Genomic DNA, 19,866 nt, shown 5'->3' on the forward strand with positions numbered 1-19,866 from the left:
GCAATACAATGAAATTTCGCTTCAATGTATGCAGTAAAAGAGTTGTAGCCTGAAGACGAGGGAGAAGAAAGAAAGAAAGAAAGAAAAAAAAAACCCTCGACTTGTATTGACCTGACGCTGACAGCAGGCGGCGGTGTGCAGCCTTCACTCTGTAAACACACACTAAACCATACAGACGATGAAGGCGCAGGCGCAGTGCATTGTGGGAACAGTCGTGAGGGATGTAGATTTGCAGCGAACGCTAAGAAAATATTGTATATTTTAAAATCTGCTTATCAGCTTGCAATCGTTTTCGTTTAAATATTGAAGAACACGTTAATGTAACCTTCGACACGATTTAAGTGAAAAGTAATCTCAAATCTGTAGTTTAAAGCTTTGTGTTGTTGCATGAGTGTAAACTGTACAGTATGTGTGTAGTGGTGTGTGGTTTTCACATGTAAAAAGAGCAATAATTCTGATTCATACCTGCGATTTAGTAAGTGTTCATGGCGTCCAAAGCGCCTTTCACTGACTCTGACACCGCTGATGAAGCTGTCAGAGCAACATGCGACGATGCGTCGATATGCAAAAGGTAGAAATGTTGTTGTCGGATCACTGTGATCCTAAAACGCACTGTTTATGATCAGTGATGATGATTAGAGTTGGGCGATATGACAGTAATATCATTTCACGATTCCCTTTTTTTGTGTGCATTTTTTCATATTAAAAATATTTATAAAAATGAAATAAATAAATATTTTAAAAATACAAAAAGTACAAAATCAGTTACTTCTCGTCAGATTGTAATTAAATTATTTAAATCTAACAAGTCATGATATCCCAGAAAAGAATATTTTGACATAATTTATCACAATATCAATATTATGGTCATATTGGACAGCTCTAATAAAAAGTCTGAGCATTTATTTGTGTAGGTCTGCAGTCGCTGTACTATAACGTTGCCAGTAGGCATTCCTACTACTGGTTGCCATAGTAACATTTATCAGTGGGTGGTACCTTCTGGAGGGAGAGTGTTTGTATATAAAATTCACCAGAATATATATGCGTCATATCCTACGAGATGACGGAGAAGCAGTGTGTGCTCTTTGCCATTACGGCCGTCTATCTGCGGCGAAAGCGCCGGACTGTCTGTGTCCACGAAACAATTCGGACTGGCAGTCAGCATGGGGGTCACAGATCATGTGCGCTCTACTGGCTTCACTCCCATTGCACCAAGTGCTCCAAATTTGTGTCATGTTAAACTTTTCTCAACTTTGTCGCATCACTGGACACGCCCACATCTAGTCACCAGCGGTCGCTGTCGTTCATATTGCCAGAAGTCGCCAGCTCTTGTTGAAAATGAACGTCCCCATTTGCTTTGTTGCAGCAAGTCGATGTATGTGTGAACATACCTTAAGGGCTCAGGAAGATAAGACAGGGCAAGGCCATGTAGTACTTTGTGAATGAGTGTGTTGATTCTCTGTGTTTATTCTCTGCAAGATGGGTAACTGGTGTAACTGCTGGAGTACAGGTCCTAAACCCTTGCATCTGAATTTTCAATATGTGGAAGTTTATTTTCGGTACCAGAAATAGCAAAGAAGAGAGAATCACAGCAATCTGACCATAAGGATGAAACGTGAAATCAGAGTTTCAGCATTCAGTAAGTAAAGTTGAAGCCAGGCAATACTGTGGAGCTGATCAAAAGCAATTTTTATTAATGACCTATAGTGGAGTTCAAATGAGTATGTGTTGTAAAAATTATACCTAGATTATGAACATTTGTAGGATATTTGATCTAAAAAAAAATTTAGATGCAGCAAGTAAAATTTCTGTTTTGTCAGGGGATAATTTAAGAAGTTTATCCTTGATTTTATGTATCATAAATGCATTACATTCATGAGGCTGGAGGAAGAGCACTATTGGACCTAGTACTAAGATTTATCTGAGTGTCATCTGCATAATAGTAGAAGCTAAGGCCGTGTTTGTGAATGATCTGGCTAAATGGAAGCATACACAGTATATGATAGGGACAGAAGACTGAGCCACAGGATATATGTATACCACTGGTTATAATGTGGTATCTGTAGAATGGTAAGATGCAAACCAAACATGATGATAAACTTGTCTTGTCATGACCGACTTGCAACCTACCGTTTTTATTTTTTTTGTCTGGTGGCTTCTCGGATGTAATGAATTCCTTCAGATTGTTGTAGCAACACACTGGTTGTGTTAACAGACTTTCAGAATCTAAATCCATGTGTTTTGTTATTGTGCATTTATGTAGCTTACATTGAAGATGATTTTGCCTTGAAATATGCACTGATCAGCCATAACATTAAAACCACCTGCCTAATATTGTGTAGGTCCTCCTTGTGCCACCAAAACAGTTCTGACCCATTGAAACATGAACTGCACAAGACCTCTGAAGGTGTGTGCTGTGGTATCTGGCACCAAGACATTAGCAGCAGATGTAGTCCTGTAAGTTGTGAGATGGAGCCTCAGTGGATCGGACTTATTTGTCCAGCACGTCCCACAGATGCTCGACCGGGTTGAGATTTGGGGAATTTGGAGGCCAAGACAACACCTTGAACTCTTTGTCATGTTCCTCAGACCATTCCTGGGCGCATTATCCTGCTGAAAGAGGCCACTGCCATTAGGAAGGGGTGTACAGTACTTGGTCTGCAACAATGTTTAGGTAGGTGGTACTTGCAAAGTAACATCCACATGAATGCCAGAACCCAAGGTTTCCCAGCAGAACATTGCCAGGAACATCACACCTCCTCCACCAGCTTGCCTTCTTCCCATAGTGCATCCTGGTGCCATCTCTTCCCCAGGTAAACGACACACACGCACCCAGCCGTCCACATGGTGTAAAAGAAAATGTAATTTCTCAGACCAGGCCACCTTCTTTCACTGCTCCATCGTCCAGTTCTGATGTTCATGTACCTATTGTAGGTGCTTTCGGAGGTGGGCGGGGGTCAACCTGGGCACAACACTTTACTGTTTTGGAGATGCTCTGACCAAGTCATCCAACCGTCACAATTTGGCCCTTGTCAAAGTTGCTCAGATCCTTCAGCTTGCCGATTTTTTTTTCCTACTTCCAACCCATCAACTTCGAGAACTGACTGTTCATTTGCTGCATCTGTCCCACCCCTTGACTGATGCCATTGTAACGAGATAATCGATTTTATTCACGGCCATCTGTCAGTGGTTTTAATGTTATGGCTGATCGGTGTAACTTGTTTGAGTTTAAGAAAGCCATTTTGATTTACACTGCTTTTGATTGATATTGATTTGTTTTCACATTGATTTGTTTTTATTCTTAGGTATGCAACAAGCAAAGGATACTGGAACGACCCTTACATACAGTATTTTGTGCGTCAGACAGGTGAACGCAAGGCACCTGAGATTAACAGAGGTAAAAGTGTATTTCTTTCATAACACACGTACATTACACAAATGGATGTGTGGCATAAATGTTATAGATATGTGACAGGCATCTCCATCTCAATGCTGTTCAGTCCATGACAACATGGTGGTATAATTCATAGCAGTTTTTTCTTTTCATTTTGATTCATGTTGTAGGTTATTATGCCCGTGTCCATGGAGTGAACCACCTGCTTGATGCATTTCTTAAAAAGACTCAGTGTGACTGCCAGGTGGTGAATCTTGGAGCTGGACTGGACACCACTTTCTGGACACTGAAGGTATGCTTAAAAGAAAATTTGATTGAGTAGTGTCATTTTTTATAATTGTTCTTAATTAGTGTTTTTATATTACCGTTTACTGAGCAATATTGCCGACTGACATATTACTCAAACCATTCTGACTTGACTTTTATTTTATTTTGGTTTACTCTTGATCAGCTGCCAAACTGTTGCATAAATCCTCCTGTTTTAATTGCTAGGCTGAGAACACTTTGCCGAAAAAGTTCTTTGAAGTTGACTTCCCTATGATTGTTGCCAGGAAGATACACCATATCAAGTAAGGTGTAGAATTTAGTTTTTTTATTTATGCCGTTTGTGTCATCACCTGTTGTTAGTTAATGGTACTGTTAATGGTTATGAAATGTCATATAAGTTAAATGCCTGTAGAGGGAAACAAAGGACATGAAAATATGAAATAGGGAAAAAGCAAAATCATTTCTTTTTAGTTCAGTATATAGTTTCAGGGTTTTATTTAGCAAATCTAATATTTCTTTTTTGTTGTTTGTTTGTTTTTTAAACACCATTTCTCAAAATAGCTAGACAAATTCATTTATAGAGACAATTTTTTTCATAAGTGAGTTCATATATGTCTTTCTTTCTTCTGTAAGCGAATTATGTTCATATGCTTCATCATCACAATTATTGTTACTGAAACTGTGTTCACTGTTAGTGCTTTAATGCGTATATTCCTAAGTGAAGCAGCAGAGTCTAGAACTGCATTAACTTTAATGTGCATCATGAACAACCAGCACAATTTCCTCCTCTGCATGAAGCCAGATTAGAACTACTGACCTTTTTACAAACAAGCATTCCTCAGTAATATCCCAGAAATGTTTTTTATTTACACAGAAAATAATTTGTACATAAAAGTACACACAGAATTTTAAACACTCAATATATATATATATATATACTGTAGGGAGTTAGCTCAGGGGAAGGGCAGAGCACAGACCCACAAGAGACAGATTGCAGTCACAATGGGTGGTTTTATTTATCTTAGTGTGAGCTGTCCGTCGTGAGGGGGCGAGGGTGTGTGAGTGCGTGGGGGTGTCGTGGGGGTGTCGTGGGGGTGTGGCTGTCGTGTGACCTTCTCGGGGGCGTGTCGGGGTTCCTGAGACGAGGGTGTGGGTCTCCCGTGCCGTCATCCACCGGTGCGTGCGTTCTCACCAGCCGGCGGTCTCATCCGCGCTCGCACCTTCGGAGAGAGAAGGGAAGAGAGAGAGAGTGAGAGAGAGAGAGAGAGATTAGCGGTCGGAGTGAGTCAATCTTGCCGTCGTGCTCAATGTTAGCGCGCCTGTATGCTGCTGAAGAGCTCGCATGGAGTCTGTCTCTTCGCCGTCGTTTCCTTCTCTCTCGTACGGCCGGAAGTGCGTCCTTTTATCCTCCTCCTTCGTCGCCTGAGTGGTGGAATCTTCCCGACGAATTCCCCAATCGCCGGCCGGTGTAGCGTCAACGGTCCCGCCCCACCATGACGGTCCTTCCGGCTGATGGCGTGTCTGGCCCGAGGCTGTCCGCTTCGTTCCGGTGCGGCAGTTGGGGAAGGAGCGACTTCCTTCTCCTGCGCGCCAGCTGTCGGTCCGTCGCGACAGTACCCCCCCCTCAGCTCCGAGCCTACTGCCGCTCGGTGGTGGGCCCAGAGTGCGTCTCGTCGAGAGAGCCCATCTGCGTTGCCATGCTGGGCCCCCGCCCGGTGCTTGACCTGGAACGAGAAATCTTGCAAGGCGAGAAACCAGCGTGTTACCCGGGCGTTTGTGTCCTTGGCTTTGGCCATCCACTGCAGGGGGGCGTGGTCGGTTACGAGAACGAAGTGCCGGCCAGCCAGGTAGTACCGCAGCTCCTCGATGGCCCACTTTATCGCCAGGGCCTCTCGCTCGACGGCTGCGTATTTCTTCTCTGCGGGGGATAACTTCCGGCTGAAGTAGAGGACCGGATGTTCTTCCCCGTCGAAGATTTGCGAGAGGACTGCGCCAAGCCCGGTCTCGGACGCATCGGTGTGCACGGTGAATGGGAGGTCGAAGTCCGGATTACGCAGTACCGGCGCGCTGGTGAGGGCCCCTTTCAGGTCCTGGAAGGCCCTCTCTGCGTCGGCTGACCACCTGACCCGGTCTGGCTGGCCCTTCTTGGTGAGATCTGAGAGGGGGGAAGCTACAGCAGAGAAGTTAGGCACAAACCTCCGGTAGTACCCCGCCAACCCCAAGAAGGCCCGTACCTGTTTCTTTGAAGTGGGATGAGGGTAGTCCTTTATGGCCTCGATTTTCTTCGCCTGTGGTTTCAGCATTCCCCGGCCGATGCGGTACCCCAGGTACTGGGCCTCAGTCAGCCCTAGGTGGCACTTCTTGGGGTTGGCCGTCAGGCCGGCCTCCCGGAGCGCCTTCAGGACCTCCCTAAGATGGAACAGGTGGTCGGCCCATGTGGAGGAGTGGATGACTACGTCGTCCAGGTAGGCAGCGGCAAACGTGCGGTGGGGCCGCAGGAGGATGTCCATCAACCGCTGGAATGTGGCGGGTGCCCCGTGTAGCCCAAAGGGGAGAACCCGGTACTGCCAGTGGCCAGTGGCCGTGCTGAAGGCCGTCTTGGGTCTGGCCTCTGGCGCCAGCGCAACTTGCCAGTAGCCCTTGGTCAGGTCCAAGGTGGAAATGAACCGGGCCCTCCCCAGGCTTTCGACGAGGTCGTCCACTCTGGGGAGGGGGTAGCTGTCGAACTCGGACACCTGGTTCAGTCTCCGGAAGTCGTTGCACAGCCGCATGCTCGCGTCCGGCTTTGGCATGACGACGATGGGGCTGGACCAGGGGCTGCTGGACTCCTCTATGACGTGGTCCCGTAGCATCCGGCCGATTTCCTCCTCACTGGCTTTGCGTCGGGCCTCTGGGACACGGTAGGGCCGTTGTCTCACCACTACGCCGGGGGGAGTTTTGATTTCGTGCTGGACCAGCTGGGTCATCCCCGGGGAGGCCGAGAACACATCTGAGAACTGGTCGATCAGCTCAGTGAGCTCCTGTCTCTGGGCGGGGGTGAGGTCCTCCCCTAACCCGACCAAGGTACGCTTGCCGTGGTCCGAGTCCCGGGTTGCGTATGCCGATACTACTGGGGCCGGTTCTATCCACTTCTTCAGGAGGTTCACGTGGTAGAGCTTCTCCTCTGCACGCTTACCGGGCTGTTGCAGGCGGTAGTTGACCGGGCCCCGGCGCTCGAGGACTGTATAGGGGCCTTGCCACCGGGCCAGGAACTTACAGGCACTGCTGGGCACTAACAGGAGGACCCGGTCCCCCGGCTGGAATTCTCGGGGCTGTGCTGGGCGGTTGTACACTTTTCTTTGCTCCTCCTGCGCAGCGTGCATGTGCTCCCGGACTATGGGAGCTACCCGGTCGATCCTCGCTTGCATCTCCTGCACGTATTCGACGACCGAGCAGAAGGGGGACGGTTGCTCCTCCCAAGCTTCGCGTGCCACGTCCAACAGTCCCCGCGGGCGCCGGCCGAACAGGAGCTCAAAGGGGGTGAAGCCCGTGGACGCCTGGGGGCACTCTCGGACGGCGAAAAGCACGTAGGGGAGGAGGAGGTCCCAGTTCCTCCCCTCCTCGTCCACCACCCGGCGCAGCATCCGTTTGAGAGTCTGGTTAAACCGTTCGACTAGCCCGTCGGTTTGGGGGTGGTAGACTGACGTCTTGAGGTGCTTCACCTGCAACAATCGACACAAGTCGGCCATTAATTTAGATACAAAAGGCGTACCTTGGTCGGTCAACACGTCCTTTGGAATCCCCACCCGACTGAACAGGAGTACCAGCTCCCTGGCGATGTTCTGGGAGGTGGCCTTGCTCAGTGGCACCGCCTCGGGGTACCGAGTGGCATAGTCCACAATGACCAGGATGTACTCGTGGCCCCGGGCAGACTTGGGTAGGGGGCCCACGAGGTCCATGCCCACACGCTCGAAGGGGACGCTGATGATGGGTAGAGGGATAAGGGGAGCCGGGGGGGGCGGCCGTGGGGCCGTGTGCTGGCACTGCGGGCATTGCTGGCAGAAGGCCCAGATATCCGCGTCCATCCCGGGCCACACAAAGCGATCCCTCAGCTTCTCCAGGGTGTTTCGTGGCCCCAGGTGGCCGCCGAGTGGATGTGTATGGGCCAGATGCATGACTGTGGGTGTCCTGGGTTTGGGGACCACCAGTAGGTCCACCTGCTCCCCGCGGCGGCAGGTCCGTTGGTAGAGGAGCCCATTCCGGACGAGGAAGTACGAAGCGGGGAGTCTCAGGTCGGGGCTTTGGTTGACCCCCTCTATCAGTCGCACCTGGGCCCAGCAGTGCTTCAGACGGTCGTCCTCCTTCTGCTCCCATCCGAACTTCCCCTCCCGGTTCACCTGGGAAAAGACAGACCACAGAGGATTAGTGGGTTGGGGGGTCTTACCTTCCGTGGAGGTCTCTCCGCCGTCCTGGGCCAGGTAGGCCTGCCGGGCCCGGCTCCTCTTCGTGCGTTGCCGCGGCCTCTGGGGCTCGGCTGTCGGACCCATCGGGAATCCTGGCCAGTCCCGTCCAAGGAGCAGGGGCACCGGGAGCTCGGGGATCAGGCCCACCTGGAGGGGCCAGACCCCGGCTTCGCCCTGGATCTGGACCTCGGCTGCGGGAACTTCCCGGGTGTCCCCATGGACGCAGGTTACGGTGAGAACCCCCCCGGGCGACGCCCCTTGGGTAGAATGGAGGGCCGGGCGAGGGTCACCGTGCTCCCGGTGTCCAGCAGGGCGGTTACCGGGTTCCCCTCGACCCACACCGTCAGGGAGGGGGCCTCCGGCGGCTGTTGTAGATGGAGGGCGCAGCCCGCTAACCATGGCTTCGAAGGCGGCCGGGCAGGTTCCCTCTCCGGCTCCGTAGGCATGGGCTCGTCCAGGGGGGTTCCACCAACGGGCGACCTCTGGCGAGTCCTCCAGGTGCGGGGGCGGGACTGGCGGTCGGCCCGGGGGCCAGGGGCCCCAAGGGGCTGGTCGCGGGGCTGCTGCTCATCTCGGCCGAGCTCCAGGGTGGCCATGGTTTGCTCCAGGGCTGTTAGGAGCTCCTGGGGCGTAGTCGGTGCGTGCGCCCCCACGGCCTGACGTTCTGTCCGGGGTAATGCCCTCAGAAAACGGTCGACAGCCACTTTTTCCGCCACCTCCGCGGCGGTATGCTGATCCAGCCGGAGCCACCTTTTGGTTATCCGGATAAGGGTGTTTAGCTTGCCGCGTGGTCGGGCCCCCGGTCGATAAGCCCAGCGATGGAACTCTGTCGCCGCCTGGTAGGGGGTTCGCCCACACCATGCCAGGACTCCCTCCTTCATTGCCGTGTAGTCGGCAGCTTCCTCTGGCTCAAGGGCATAGTAGGCCGTCCGTGCCTCTCCCGTGAGCAGTGGGCCGAGGGCGCGAGGCCAGTCGTCACGATCCCATCCCTCCCGGCGGGCAATACCCTCGAAGGCCTCGAAGTACGCCTCAAGATCTTCTTCGGGGCCTAGGGGGGGCAGCAGGCGGCGGATCTCACGGGCCGGGTCGGGGAGGGGCACGGAGGCTGCGGGGGTCTCAGTCCTCAGGCCAATCAGCGCCTGGGTTGCGACCTGAAGGCTCTCGGCAAGCTGTTGCGTCACGGCTTGCTGCTGGATGCTGGTCTCCAGCAGGTGTTGCAGTGTGGGATCCATGGGTTGCTTTTCCCCCCTTTTTTTTCTTTTTTTTTTCTTTTTCCCCCCCTCTCTCTCTCAGGGTTTTTTTTCTTCTTTTATTTTTTTTTTTTTTTTTTTGTGCTTATTTGTAGGCGAGTCTGTACTCTAGTGCCTGCATCCTCCACCAGTGTACGGAGTTAGCTCAGGGGAAGGGCAGAGCACAGACCCACAAGAGACAGATTGCAGTCACAATGGGTGGTTTTATTTATCTTAGTGTGAGCTGTCCGTCGTGAGGGGGCGAGGGTGTGTGAGTGCGTGGGGGTGTCGTGGGGGTGTGGCTGTCATGTGACCTTCTCGGGGGCGTGTCGGGGTTCCTGAGACGAGGGTGTGGGTCTCCCGTGCCGTCATCCACCGGTGCGTGCGTTCTCACCAGCCGGCGGTCTCGTCCGCACTCGCACCTTCGGAGAGAGAAGGGGAGAGAGAGAGAGAGAGAGAGAGAGATTAGCGGTCGGAGTGAGTCAATCTTGCCGTCGTGCTCAATGTTAGCACGCCTGTATGCCGCTGAAGAGCTCGCATGGAGTCTGTCTCTTCGCCGTCGTTTCCTTCTCTCTCGTACGGCCGGAAGCGCGTCCTTTTATCCTCCTCCTTCGTCGCCTGAGTGGTGGAATCTTCCCGAGGAATTCCCCAATCGCCGGCTGGTGTAGCGTCAACGGTCCCGCCCCACCGTGACGGTCCTTCCGGCTGATGGCGTGTCTGGCCCGAGGCTGTCCGCTTCGTTCCGGTGCGGCAGTTGGGGAAGGAGCGACTTTCTTCTCCTGCGCGCCGGCTGTCAGTCCGTCGCGACAATACATACACACACACATATCAAACGGAAGGTGGAGGAGCGCAAGGTCTCTAACATCCACCAGCGCCGTGATGTCGTCATGGAGGAGAGGAAGAGGACTCCAGTGGCAACCTGTGAAGCTCTGGTGAACTCCATGCCCAAGAGGGTTAAGGCAGTGCTGGAAAATAATGGTGGCCACACAAAATATTGACACTTTGGGCCCAATTTGGACATTTTCACTTATGGGTGTACTCACTTTTGTTGCCAGCGGTTTAGACATTAATGGCTGTGTGTTGAGTTATTTTGAGGGGACAGCAAATTTACACTGTTACACAAGCTGTACACTCACTACTTTACATTGTAGCAAAGTGTCATTTCTTTAGTGTTGTCACATGAAAAGATATAATCAAATATTTACAAAAATGTGAGGAGTGTACTCACTTTTGTGAAATACTTTATATATATAATATACACACACACAAAGTCATGTGAAAAAATAAGTACATCCCATGGAAATTGTTTGCTTTTTTGACATATTTGGACAAGTAAACATTTGATGATCTTTGAAACAGTGCATATTAATTAAGTTGATATACTTGAACAAAACCACAAGTAAAAATAGCTTTTTCAATAATTTATTCAACTGAAATATCAACAGATGTAAGATTATTTTGTGGAAAAAGTAAGTCAGTATTGCCCCCTTTAACAGAAATAACTTCTTGTAGGCATTTTGCATAATTGTCCACAAGGCTTGCTGAAACTTTTGACCATTCCTCCATGCAATATTCTTTCAGTTGCCAGATGTTTGAGGATTTTGTTCATTGCATGTACTGCCTGTTTCAAATCCCCCCACAAGAATTCAGTGGAATTCAAATCCAGGCTTTGACTAGGCCATTCCATTTCTTCTTTTTGAGACATTCCTTGGTGGATTTGCTAGTGTGATTAGGATCATTATCTTGTTGAAAGTTCCACTTTTGATTCAACTTCAACTTTCGGACAGATGGCCTCAAATTATCTTCGAGCACTCTTTGATATGATGCAGAATGCATAGTTGAGTCAATGAATGCAAGCTGTCCAGTCCCTGTGGCAGCGAAGCAACCCCAACCCATAACATTTCCACCTCATTTGGTATGAGGTGCTTCTCCTGAAAAGTTGTCTTTGTCACCGCCAAACATGTCTGTGGTTACTGTGGCAAAACAACTCTATCTTTGATTCATCTGTCCAGAGCACAATATTCCAAAAGGCTTGGACTTTGCCTATATGCTCATTGGCAAACTGTAGTATCGCAAAGGCTTTTTCCTGGCACGCCTCCCATGCACGTCAAATATGCGCAATCTCTTTCTGATTGTAGAAGCATGCACTTTGACACCAACAGTTGCAAGACTTACTAGCAGATCCTGTAATGAAATTTTGGGGTTCTTGGAGACTTCTTTTTTCATCAGGTGGTCTGCTCTTTGGCTGAATTTATTGAATTTGGGCTAAATTGTGAAAATTACTACAAAATTCAAATTTTATGTGTCATTTGAGTGAACGTTATTAATAGGCACTGTTTCAAAGAGGATCAAATGTTTGCATATATAATATATATATATATATATATATATATATATATATATATATATATATATATATATATATATGTATGTATTGGGCTGCAACTAACGATTATTTTTTAATCTTTTCAGTACCATTTTTTTTTGTTTATTTCAAATAAAATACACAAACTGAGTGTTACAAATATAAACTTATGACTAAAACTTCACACAACTGCTTTTCCAATTATATAAGACTGAAAAGAACCCAATACACACATACACACTCCAGATTATATATTATTAATTTAGGACTGTAGTTTAATTCTGTGTTTTTTTTTTGCATTCATAAAAAGTAATGCATAAATACTTATATATAATATAAACTTATATATATTAGAGCTGCAACAACTAATCGATAATAATCGATTATGAAAATTGTTGTCAACGAATGTCATTATCGATCAGTTGGTCTGCACAGCACGGGGGAGATTTACTCGTTACGTTACTTCTGTTCAGAAAACACGGTTCGGAGAGTAAATACTAAAGTTGTGTCCCAAATGAAGTACTATACACTTTCAGTGTGCACGGAGTACTCTACCATCTAATGTGTGAATTTTAGAAAGGTAATATCATCTCTAATGGAACACTAGTGGTTTTTTTTTTTTATTAACCGGAAGTATAAGCCACTTCCTAGTCGACGGCGCTTGACGTCACATGCATGTAATGCGACACCGCCGAGAAGATTTATAACCTTTATAAAGCAGAGTTTGTGGAGAACTGAAGCTCCCTGCCTTAGAAGACTTGGAGGTCACACTTTCTTCCTCAGTCACTTGATGATTATGCCTCTGTCTGATGTCTGATGAGGACTGAGGTCATGTTGGGAATAAAAGGTAACATTGACATAAATAGTAAACTGAAGAAAGTCATTGTCGGTGACTCTGGGTATCTGCTAAAGCTAGCGGCGTCGCATTACGTGCGTATGATGTCATGCACCACTGATTAGGAAGCGGCTTATACTTCCGGTTAGTAAAAAACTAATGTGTTCCATTTGAGACGATGTTACCTTTCTAAAATTCATAAACTAGACCAGTGGTTCTCAACCTTTTGTGAGTTCTGGACCCCAAGCATATTTCGAACAAACCAAAAGGACCCCTTCACTCCACAACAATTATAGGCTATATATTTAACAGTCATTTCTATATATGTTGCTTTATTTTATTAATATTTAACATTAATAATATTAATATTGGACATTTTATATTGAATCAAACCATTTCAAGATTTTATTTTTTATATTATATTGTTGGTGCGACATTTATTTTGACTCTCTGAATTATCTTTTGTTTATTTTATCCATCAATGCAGCACTTGAACTTCTCTACCACTCATAGGTTTTTCCAAATTATCATTTCATTTGTATATAAATTTAAAATAAATTTAATCAATGAACGATTGTGATATTTGTGAATGCACTCAAATTACCAAATTGGTTCATTTTAAAACATCTCATTTGAATATGTTTTGATCCATTTAAAAAAAAAATGTATGTGTATATATATATATATATATATATATATATATATATATATATATATATATATATATATATATATATATATATGCCACATGATAGTGGAAGCTTGGGGAGGCTTTAGCTACAAAAGGTTCAGAACCTCTGGTCTAACCCATTGTTATGAATGACTACGGGAATTTGGCATATGTGTTACCTAATATTTATACCCCGTTGAAACAGGAAGTCATGGTTGAACAATATCGTTTTCCTAGTCACCCAGGTGTACTAAAAAAAATTTAAATATCAATGGGAACATACTTTAAAAATATTTTTTTTTTATATGAATTCATAGGGTTGCGAATAATTGTTGCACACCTGTATTTAACAAAGAGATTTTTTTGTTAAACCTGTGGTGTGGTTGATATCCATGAGAGCAGAGTATTTTTGTGAATTTTTTTTTTAACAAATGTTTAAACAATAAAGAAATTTTTTTCAAAATTTTGAAAAATTCATATATATATATATATATATATATATATATATATATATATTTATGTATATATATGTATGTATATATGTATTACAGTTATGTACAAAAGTTGAACAAAAATGCTGTACAGCAAAGATGCCTTCAAAAATAAAGAAATTAAATGTTTCTCCATTAAAAAAAATACTATAAAGTGCAGTAATAAACTAATTAATTAGAAAAAAAAATTAGTATTAGTAGTCTCAGGTACACTTTCTGCAGTTTTATAAGGATTGTCACAGTTCACAAGTCACGGTTCTTCTGGAGATTTTGACTCACACTTGCTTCTTATTTTTACAGCAAAACCCAGCAGCCTTTATTATGTTTTTGTCTGAAAACTGTTCCCTTACATAATATGCTTCTTTCTTTCCTGATATACACACATTTTTCTGTAACATTTAATTTTGTGCTGAAAAACTAAAGTTTGGGAATCTAAAATGTTTTTGTACTCAATAATGTAGAAATCATATAGTAAAATAAAAATCATAATTTTACTGTTTTGTGTTTTAGAGAGGTTATCACAGGATCATGATGTTTGGGGGGGGGGGGGGAGCATGGTAATGATTTTAAGTCCCTTTTCCATTTCTGCAGGACAAAACCTCCTCTGTCAAAGCCCTTGATTGAGACCCATTCAGCTGATTCACTCCTATTAGGTAATGATGATAACTTCAGCATTAATGATGTCAGATGTTGTCCTTGAAGCAGCTCTTATGCTTGTACATGTCTCTTTGTTAGATGGCCACAACCTGGACTCAGACAGATACTGTATCATCAGTGCTGATCTCAGAGACCTCTCAGGCTTAGAGGAAAAACTCAGAAAATTCAACATAAATACAGAGTAAGTCATGTGTTTTTGATCTAGTCTATGTAGTTTCTGTGAGTTTCTAATAGGTAACAAATAAAAGACAGCATAATAGGAAATAGGAAAATAATCACAGACAGGATTTTATTAAATTAAGGAACATCACAGTGTAATTTATCCATTTATAGTTACATTTAATGTTGTGAAGATCCATCTGGTTAAGTAATTTCTGTGCAAATATATATGTGCCGTGTATATTTAAACTTTTCAGTCACATGAAGGCTGTGGGATGTTGTGACTAAACTCACGTACCTTGTGCGTGACAGAGTCAGGTTTTAAAATGTTACGTTCATTGACATAAAAGGCACAACAAATACATTGGACTTGGCTGGCCATATTGGCTTGATATAATTTTCACATTTATTGTTTAGTTAAATATCCCATTGCTGGTGGCCTTCACAACAATAGCACACCAGGGATTTATTAAAATATCCACATGTGCGTCAAAAAAGCTCATCTTCTCGGATGTGCAATGCTGAGTCTTGGAAATGTTTACAAACATAGAATGTCTACGACATCAGTGACCTCGATTTCAAGGACTCTTTCTTCAGATGCCATTCTTTAACTTCCTCTGAATAACCCACATTTACAGTTTGTGGAACTTGGCTTTACTTCACTCCAAATTATTGTCTTGTGTATAAAATGCTTCTTCAGCGTCTTAACAGTGGGGTTTCTTACACAATATTCAGCTCACAGTATTTCTTACACTATATCGCCGAAAGTTTGTGGACACCTGACCTACTCACCCGTATGTATTCCTTCCCCAAACTGTTGCCACAAAGTTGGAAACACAGTTGTCTAGTATGTATTTGTATGCTGTAACATTACAATTTCACTTCACTGGAACTAAGAGGCCTAAATCTGTTCCAGCATGACAATGCCCTGTGCCCAAAACGAGGTCCATAAAGACATGGTTTACCAAGGTTGCTGAGTGACCTGCACAGAGCACTGACCTCAACCCCACTGAACACGTTTGGGATGAACTGGAACACTGACTGTACACAAGGCCTCCCCTCACAACATCAGTGCCTGACCACTCTAATGCTCTTGTGGCTGAATGAGCACAAATCACCACAGCCACTCTCATAAATCTAGGAAATCCTTCCCAGATAAGTGGAGGTTATTATAACAGCAAAGAGGGAATTAAATCAGGACACAATTTTGGCCTTGTAGTGTATATTTTAATGCTGTTTAAATATACATAATATCCTCAAGTAGTACCTTCTCGACCATTAAGAACATTGCAAAACTACTATACACTACAACATTTATACTGTTTGTGGTCAGAACATATTTATGTTGTATTGTCCCCCATAGCAATGCTATAGGAGAAACGCTGTTGCTTACTCCACCCTGTTTGTCATTGTTTTATTTTATGTCTTTTTGTTCTTTCAAATTAGATTGCCAACACTCTTTGTTTCTGAATGTGTGCTGGTGTACATGACCCCAGAGCAGTCCTCCAAACTGGTGCACTGGGCTGCACACACCTTCCACACTGCCATGTTTATCAATTATGAACAGGTAAGATGCAGGTACAATCATTGACAATCAGTTTAAATTTAACAATGCGATTTAGGTTTATCTGTGCGTTCAAGTCCTCCTGGGAAGTTCGTATTTATGAGTTGGGAAGTCGTAATTACAACATCTGGTGTGTTCAAGTCACCTTGGTTAGAGAACGATGGTGGTGTACCTTCCCTTAATTAACTACAAAAATATACAGCAAGGTTTCTTTTTTTTAACTCCTAGAAAATGAAGAACAAAGAATGTATATCAGGTGTGTTTTGCCTTTTTATGCGGCCGTAAACTTTATATATTTTATCGTAATTGTACAATGCTATCGTGTTTTGTGCAGGCAGTTAACTTGTTTTATTGTAAATAAAAAAGCCTGATAATAACTTGCTGCACATACCAAACACGTAACTGAAATCAGCTACAGACATTGCATCCATTGATTCCACCATGTTTTCTTACTGACACGCCCCATCTCAGAAACTAGGAACTCAAAGAAAATCCAGAGTTACCCACTCATAATTGTGACTTTGTGGCGGTGTTCATGTGCATTCAACTCGTAAATACGATCTTTCAGACATGACTTAAACGCATCACATGTCCCCAGCAAAGAATGTATATCAGGTGTGTTTTGCCTTTTTATGCCGCTGTAAACTTTATATATTTTATCGTAATTGTACAATGCTATCATATTTTGTGCAGGCAATTAACTTGTTTTATTGTAAATAAAAAAGCCTGATAATAACTTGCTGCACATACTAAACACGTAACTGAAATCAGCTACAGACATTGCATCCATTGATTCCACCATGTTTTCTTACTGACACGCCCCATCTCAGAAACTATGAACTCAAAGAAAATCCAGAGTTTCCCACTCATAATTGTGACTTTGTGGCGGTGTTCATGTGCATTCAACTCATAAATATGATCTATCAGACATGACTTAAACGCATCACATGTCCCCTGCAAAGAAGAGCTTAGAGCCTGTGCTATAATTAAATGCAAATGTAAATCATGGCATAGCATAGAAGTGATGACAGTAATGAGGCTGTAATACAATTACCTAGTGAAATGCTTTCATTTCTGATCCCATCATTGCCCCCATTTTACAGGTGAACATGGCTGACCGGTTTGGGCAGATCATGATTGAAAATCTGCAGAGACGACAGTGTAATCTGGCTGGAGTGGATGTGTGCCAGTCCTTGGATTCTCAGGTAATTGGGAATTCATTTTGACACTGTAAAATCTATAAACCAGTTGTTTTCACTGTGTATTGTGATGCTACTAAAAACAGGGCTGACCATATTTGTTTTGAGTGATACACATGGAAAATTTTTGAGTCAATCACTGGATGTTTTGTGAAGAACCATTTGCTCTACCCATAATCACTGTGAGGCCCTTGTGAAGTGGCATTGTAGATTGTATATGCCTCTTTCCTCTGACTGCAATTGTCCAGCACTGTGTCACTCTGTAATCGCATTTCTAGCTGATCTGCTGGGGGTCATACACGTTTTTGCCCGTGGCTAATTCTGTGTTGGTCAAGAATAGAAACTCTTTGCCAACCTCTGCTGTAATTTATAAAATGCATGGTTGTCCATTTGAACAAAAAGCTTGAACTTACAGCTCAAGGTTCTAGGATTTTCATGTGAGAGTATTGCATTATATATTACTTGCAGTGTTGGGTAAGTTACTCAAAAAAGTAATCCACTACAGATTACTAATTACTACTTTAAAATTAGCAATTAAACTAATTAAAGGTAAAGATAGAACTTTTCTAACTAAGCTAGTTTGGTGTCGCTAGCCAAGGGGAGGCACAAGTAAGCTATGGGTTTAGCTGCTACAGTGCTATGCAAAGTACATTATCTTTCCTTACACTCTGCTCATATCATGTTCACGTAAACCGGAATTCATAGACATTTACACACCTTGTTTTCCTACTAAACATGAGAGGATGTTACTGTTTCAGGTTGAACCCCTTTACTGGTATAAAAAAAAAAAATCGGCGTATATCCATTTTTCCTCACACTGACTGTGAGCTAGTGTTTGGCAGAATTGAGAGCTGTCAGCCAATAAGACACGAGTATTTCCACATATTTTCCTCTAAACCCTGTCTGATTGGTCTCGCCTCCGTTCACTGAAGATATAAAATTACAACACTGCCATTTTTATTTATTAATTCTCCAAGTGGTGAATTATTTAGGGCTAAAGAAAAATTTTCAAATGCCCAGGCCAGGTTACCCCCCTGACAGCCATGCAAAATATGATTTATTTTAAAAATGCTTTCTACTTAATATTGTTTTCCTGCAAATAAATTTGTAATGCAAGTAACGTAATTTTATTGACATCAGTAACTGTAAACAAATTATATAAATTTAACATTGCGTTACAGTTACATGCGTTACAGTTACATTAAATGTGTTACAGTTACATTAACACACACTGCGTTATCAGAAAAACTCATTAGAATGCAGTAATACTTTGTAACGCGATAAACCCAACTCTGATTACTTGTGTGTGTTGTTTGTATTGTTACTGTCTGCTCAGTGCCCAACAGGTGGTTGGAAATCAGGCAAAACTGTCAAGTTCAGATGTTGTGTTTTAGTGCTGCAGCTGTTGCTGTTGGCAGAGCCCAACATGAGCAGTTTCAAAGTGCAGGATGGTTAAATGCAGCTTCACCTGAGATTACATACTGATAACATAGTTCAAATGTGTAAATGTATATACTTACATTTTTAAAAAAATATTTCATTCTATCCTTTAGTGAATTCAGAAGAAATCTTTTTTGTTTGCTTGTTTGTTTCTTTGAAAGTTGGACAGAATGACATGATTTTTATGTGAAATCTGTTTCAGAAGGAACGCTTCCTGTCTACAGGATGGGAGAGTGTGAACGCACTGGACATGATGGCAGTCTATAGCCTGCTTCCTCAGGAAGACGTAAGCAGGTACAGGATGCGGGGAAAAAAGCAGCTTGTGTATTGTGCCTATGGGATTTCATGACTAATGTAGTACATTGTGTGTGACAGAACCTGGGTTTGAATTGTTACATTCACTAGAAACAATGCATTTAGGATATTTGGCACCATAAAGAGATTGGGCTTGGCATTTGACTTCTTAGAATGTCTTATGAGAATGTTTGCATTTACAGGATTGAACGACTGGAGTTTTTAGATGAGAAAGAGCTACTCCAGCAGCTTCTTCAGCACTATAGTATCTGCTGGGCAGTAAAGGACACACTCAATCTAGGTGAGCTTATCTATTCCAGCTTTCAAATAGTACAGTATTAGTAAAAAATATTGTCCTTTATATTCTTCCCTTCCCCATCGGTGTACACATTTTGAGTCTCATAAATGTCCAGAAATAATTGGCAGTGACCCTTTTCCCTTTTTTAGGCATTTCACAAATTGGCTTTTGAGTTTAACTGCGACCTGGTTGGGAGAACTACAAGTCTTGTGCCAAGGTCAACATGAATTGGAGGAAGTCATTTCAGCTTATTTTCCCTTTGTGACGTCAATAAAAAAGATGAGACCACTAAATTGTCTTATTTTGCCTTTGTTCTCCTTTAAAATATCCCCTGTGAGGAGATAGGCTGCAAATTTAAGTGTAATAATAATAATAAAAATAATAATAATAATAATAATGACGACTATTACTACTACTATTATTAGTCAAAAGTGTTTTAGAATAATAATAAAGTCATCAAAACTCTGGAATAACACAAATGGAACTATGGGAATTATGTTGTGTTTAAAAAAAATCCAAAATAAATCCAAATAATTGAGTATTTTATCATTTTTAAAGTAGA

General features: G+C 43.9%; 1 protein-coding gene across 1 annotated transcript; it reads left to right on the forward strand.

Moving 5' to 3' along the window:
* Positions 1 to 192: 192 nt before the first annotated feature.
* Positions 193 to 19,591, forward strand: lcmt1 (leucine carboxyl methyltransferase 1). Its single transcript, XM_053640332.1, has 11 exons — positions 193 to 571; positions 3,306 to 3,397; positions 3,565 to 3,686; positions 3,887 to 3,963; positions 14,285 to 14,346; positions 14,429 to 14,531; positions 15,956 to 16,076; positions 17,177 to 17,278; positions 18,915 to 19,006; positions 19,210 to 19,307; positions 19,454 to 19,591. Exons 1-11 carry the CDS (start codon positions 486 to 488, stop codon positions 19,474 to 19,476), a joined length of 978 nt encoding a protein of 325 aa, XP_053496307.1. The 5' UTR covers positions 193 to 485; the 3' UTR covers positions 19,477 to 19,591.
* The last annotated feature ends 275 nt before the right edge of the window (positions 19,592 to 19,866 follow it).

This window comes from Ictalurus furcatus, chromosome 13, assembly GCF_023375685.1.
Source record: "Ictalurus furcatus strain D&B chromosome 13, Billie_1.0, whole genome shotgun sequence".
In the NCBI taxonomy this organism is placed as follows: domain Eukaryota; kingdom Metazoa; phylum Chordata; class Actinopteri; order Siluriformes; family Ictaluridae; genus Ictalurus; species Ictalurus furcatus.

Coding starts and splice junctions, on each gene's coding strand:
- lcmt1 (XM_053640332.1), top strand. CDS start 486: ATGGCGTCCAAAGCGCCTTTCACTGACTCTGACACCGCTGATGAAGCT. Junction 3,687..3,886: donor CCACTTTCTGGACACTGAAG/GTATGCTTAAAA, acceptor TTTAATTGCTAG/GCTGAGAACACTTTGCCGAA. Junction 3,964..14,284: donor AGGAAGATACACCATATCAA/GTAAGGTGTAGA, acceptor CCATTTCTGCAG/GACAAAACCTCCTCTGTCAA.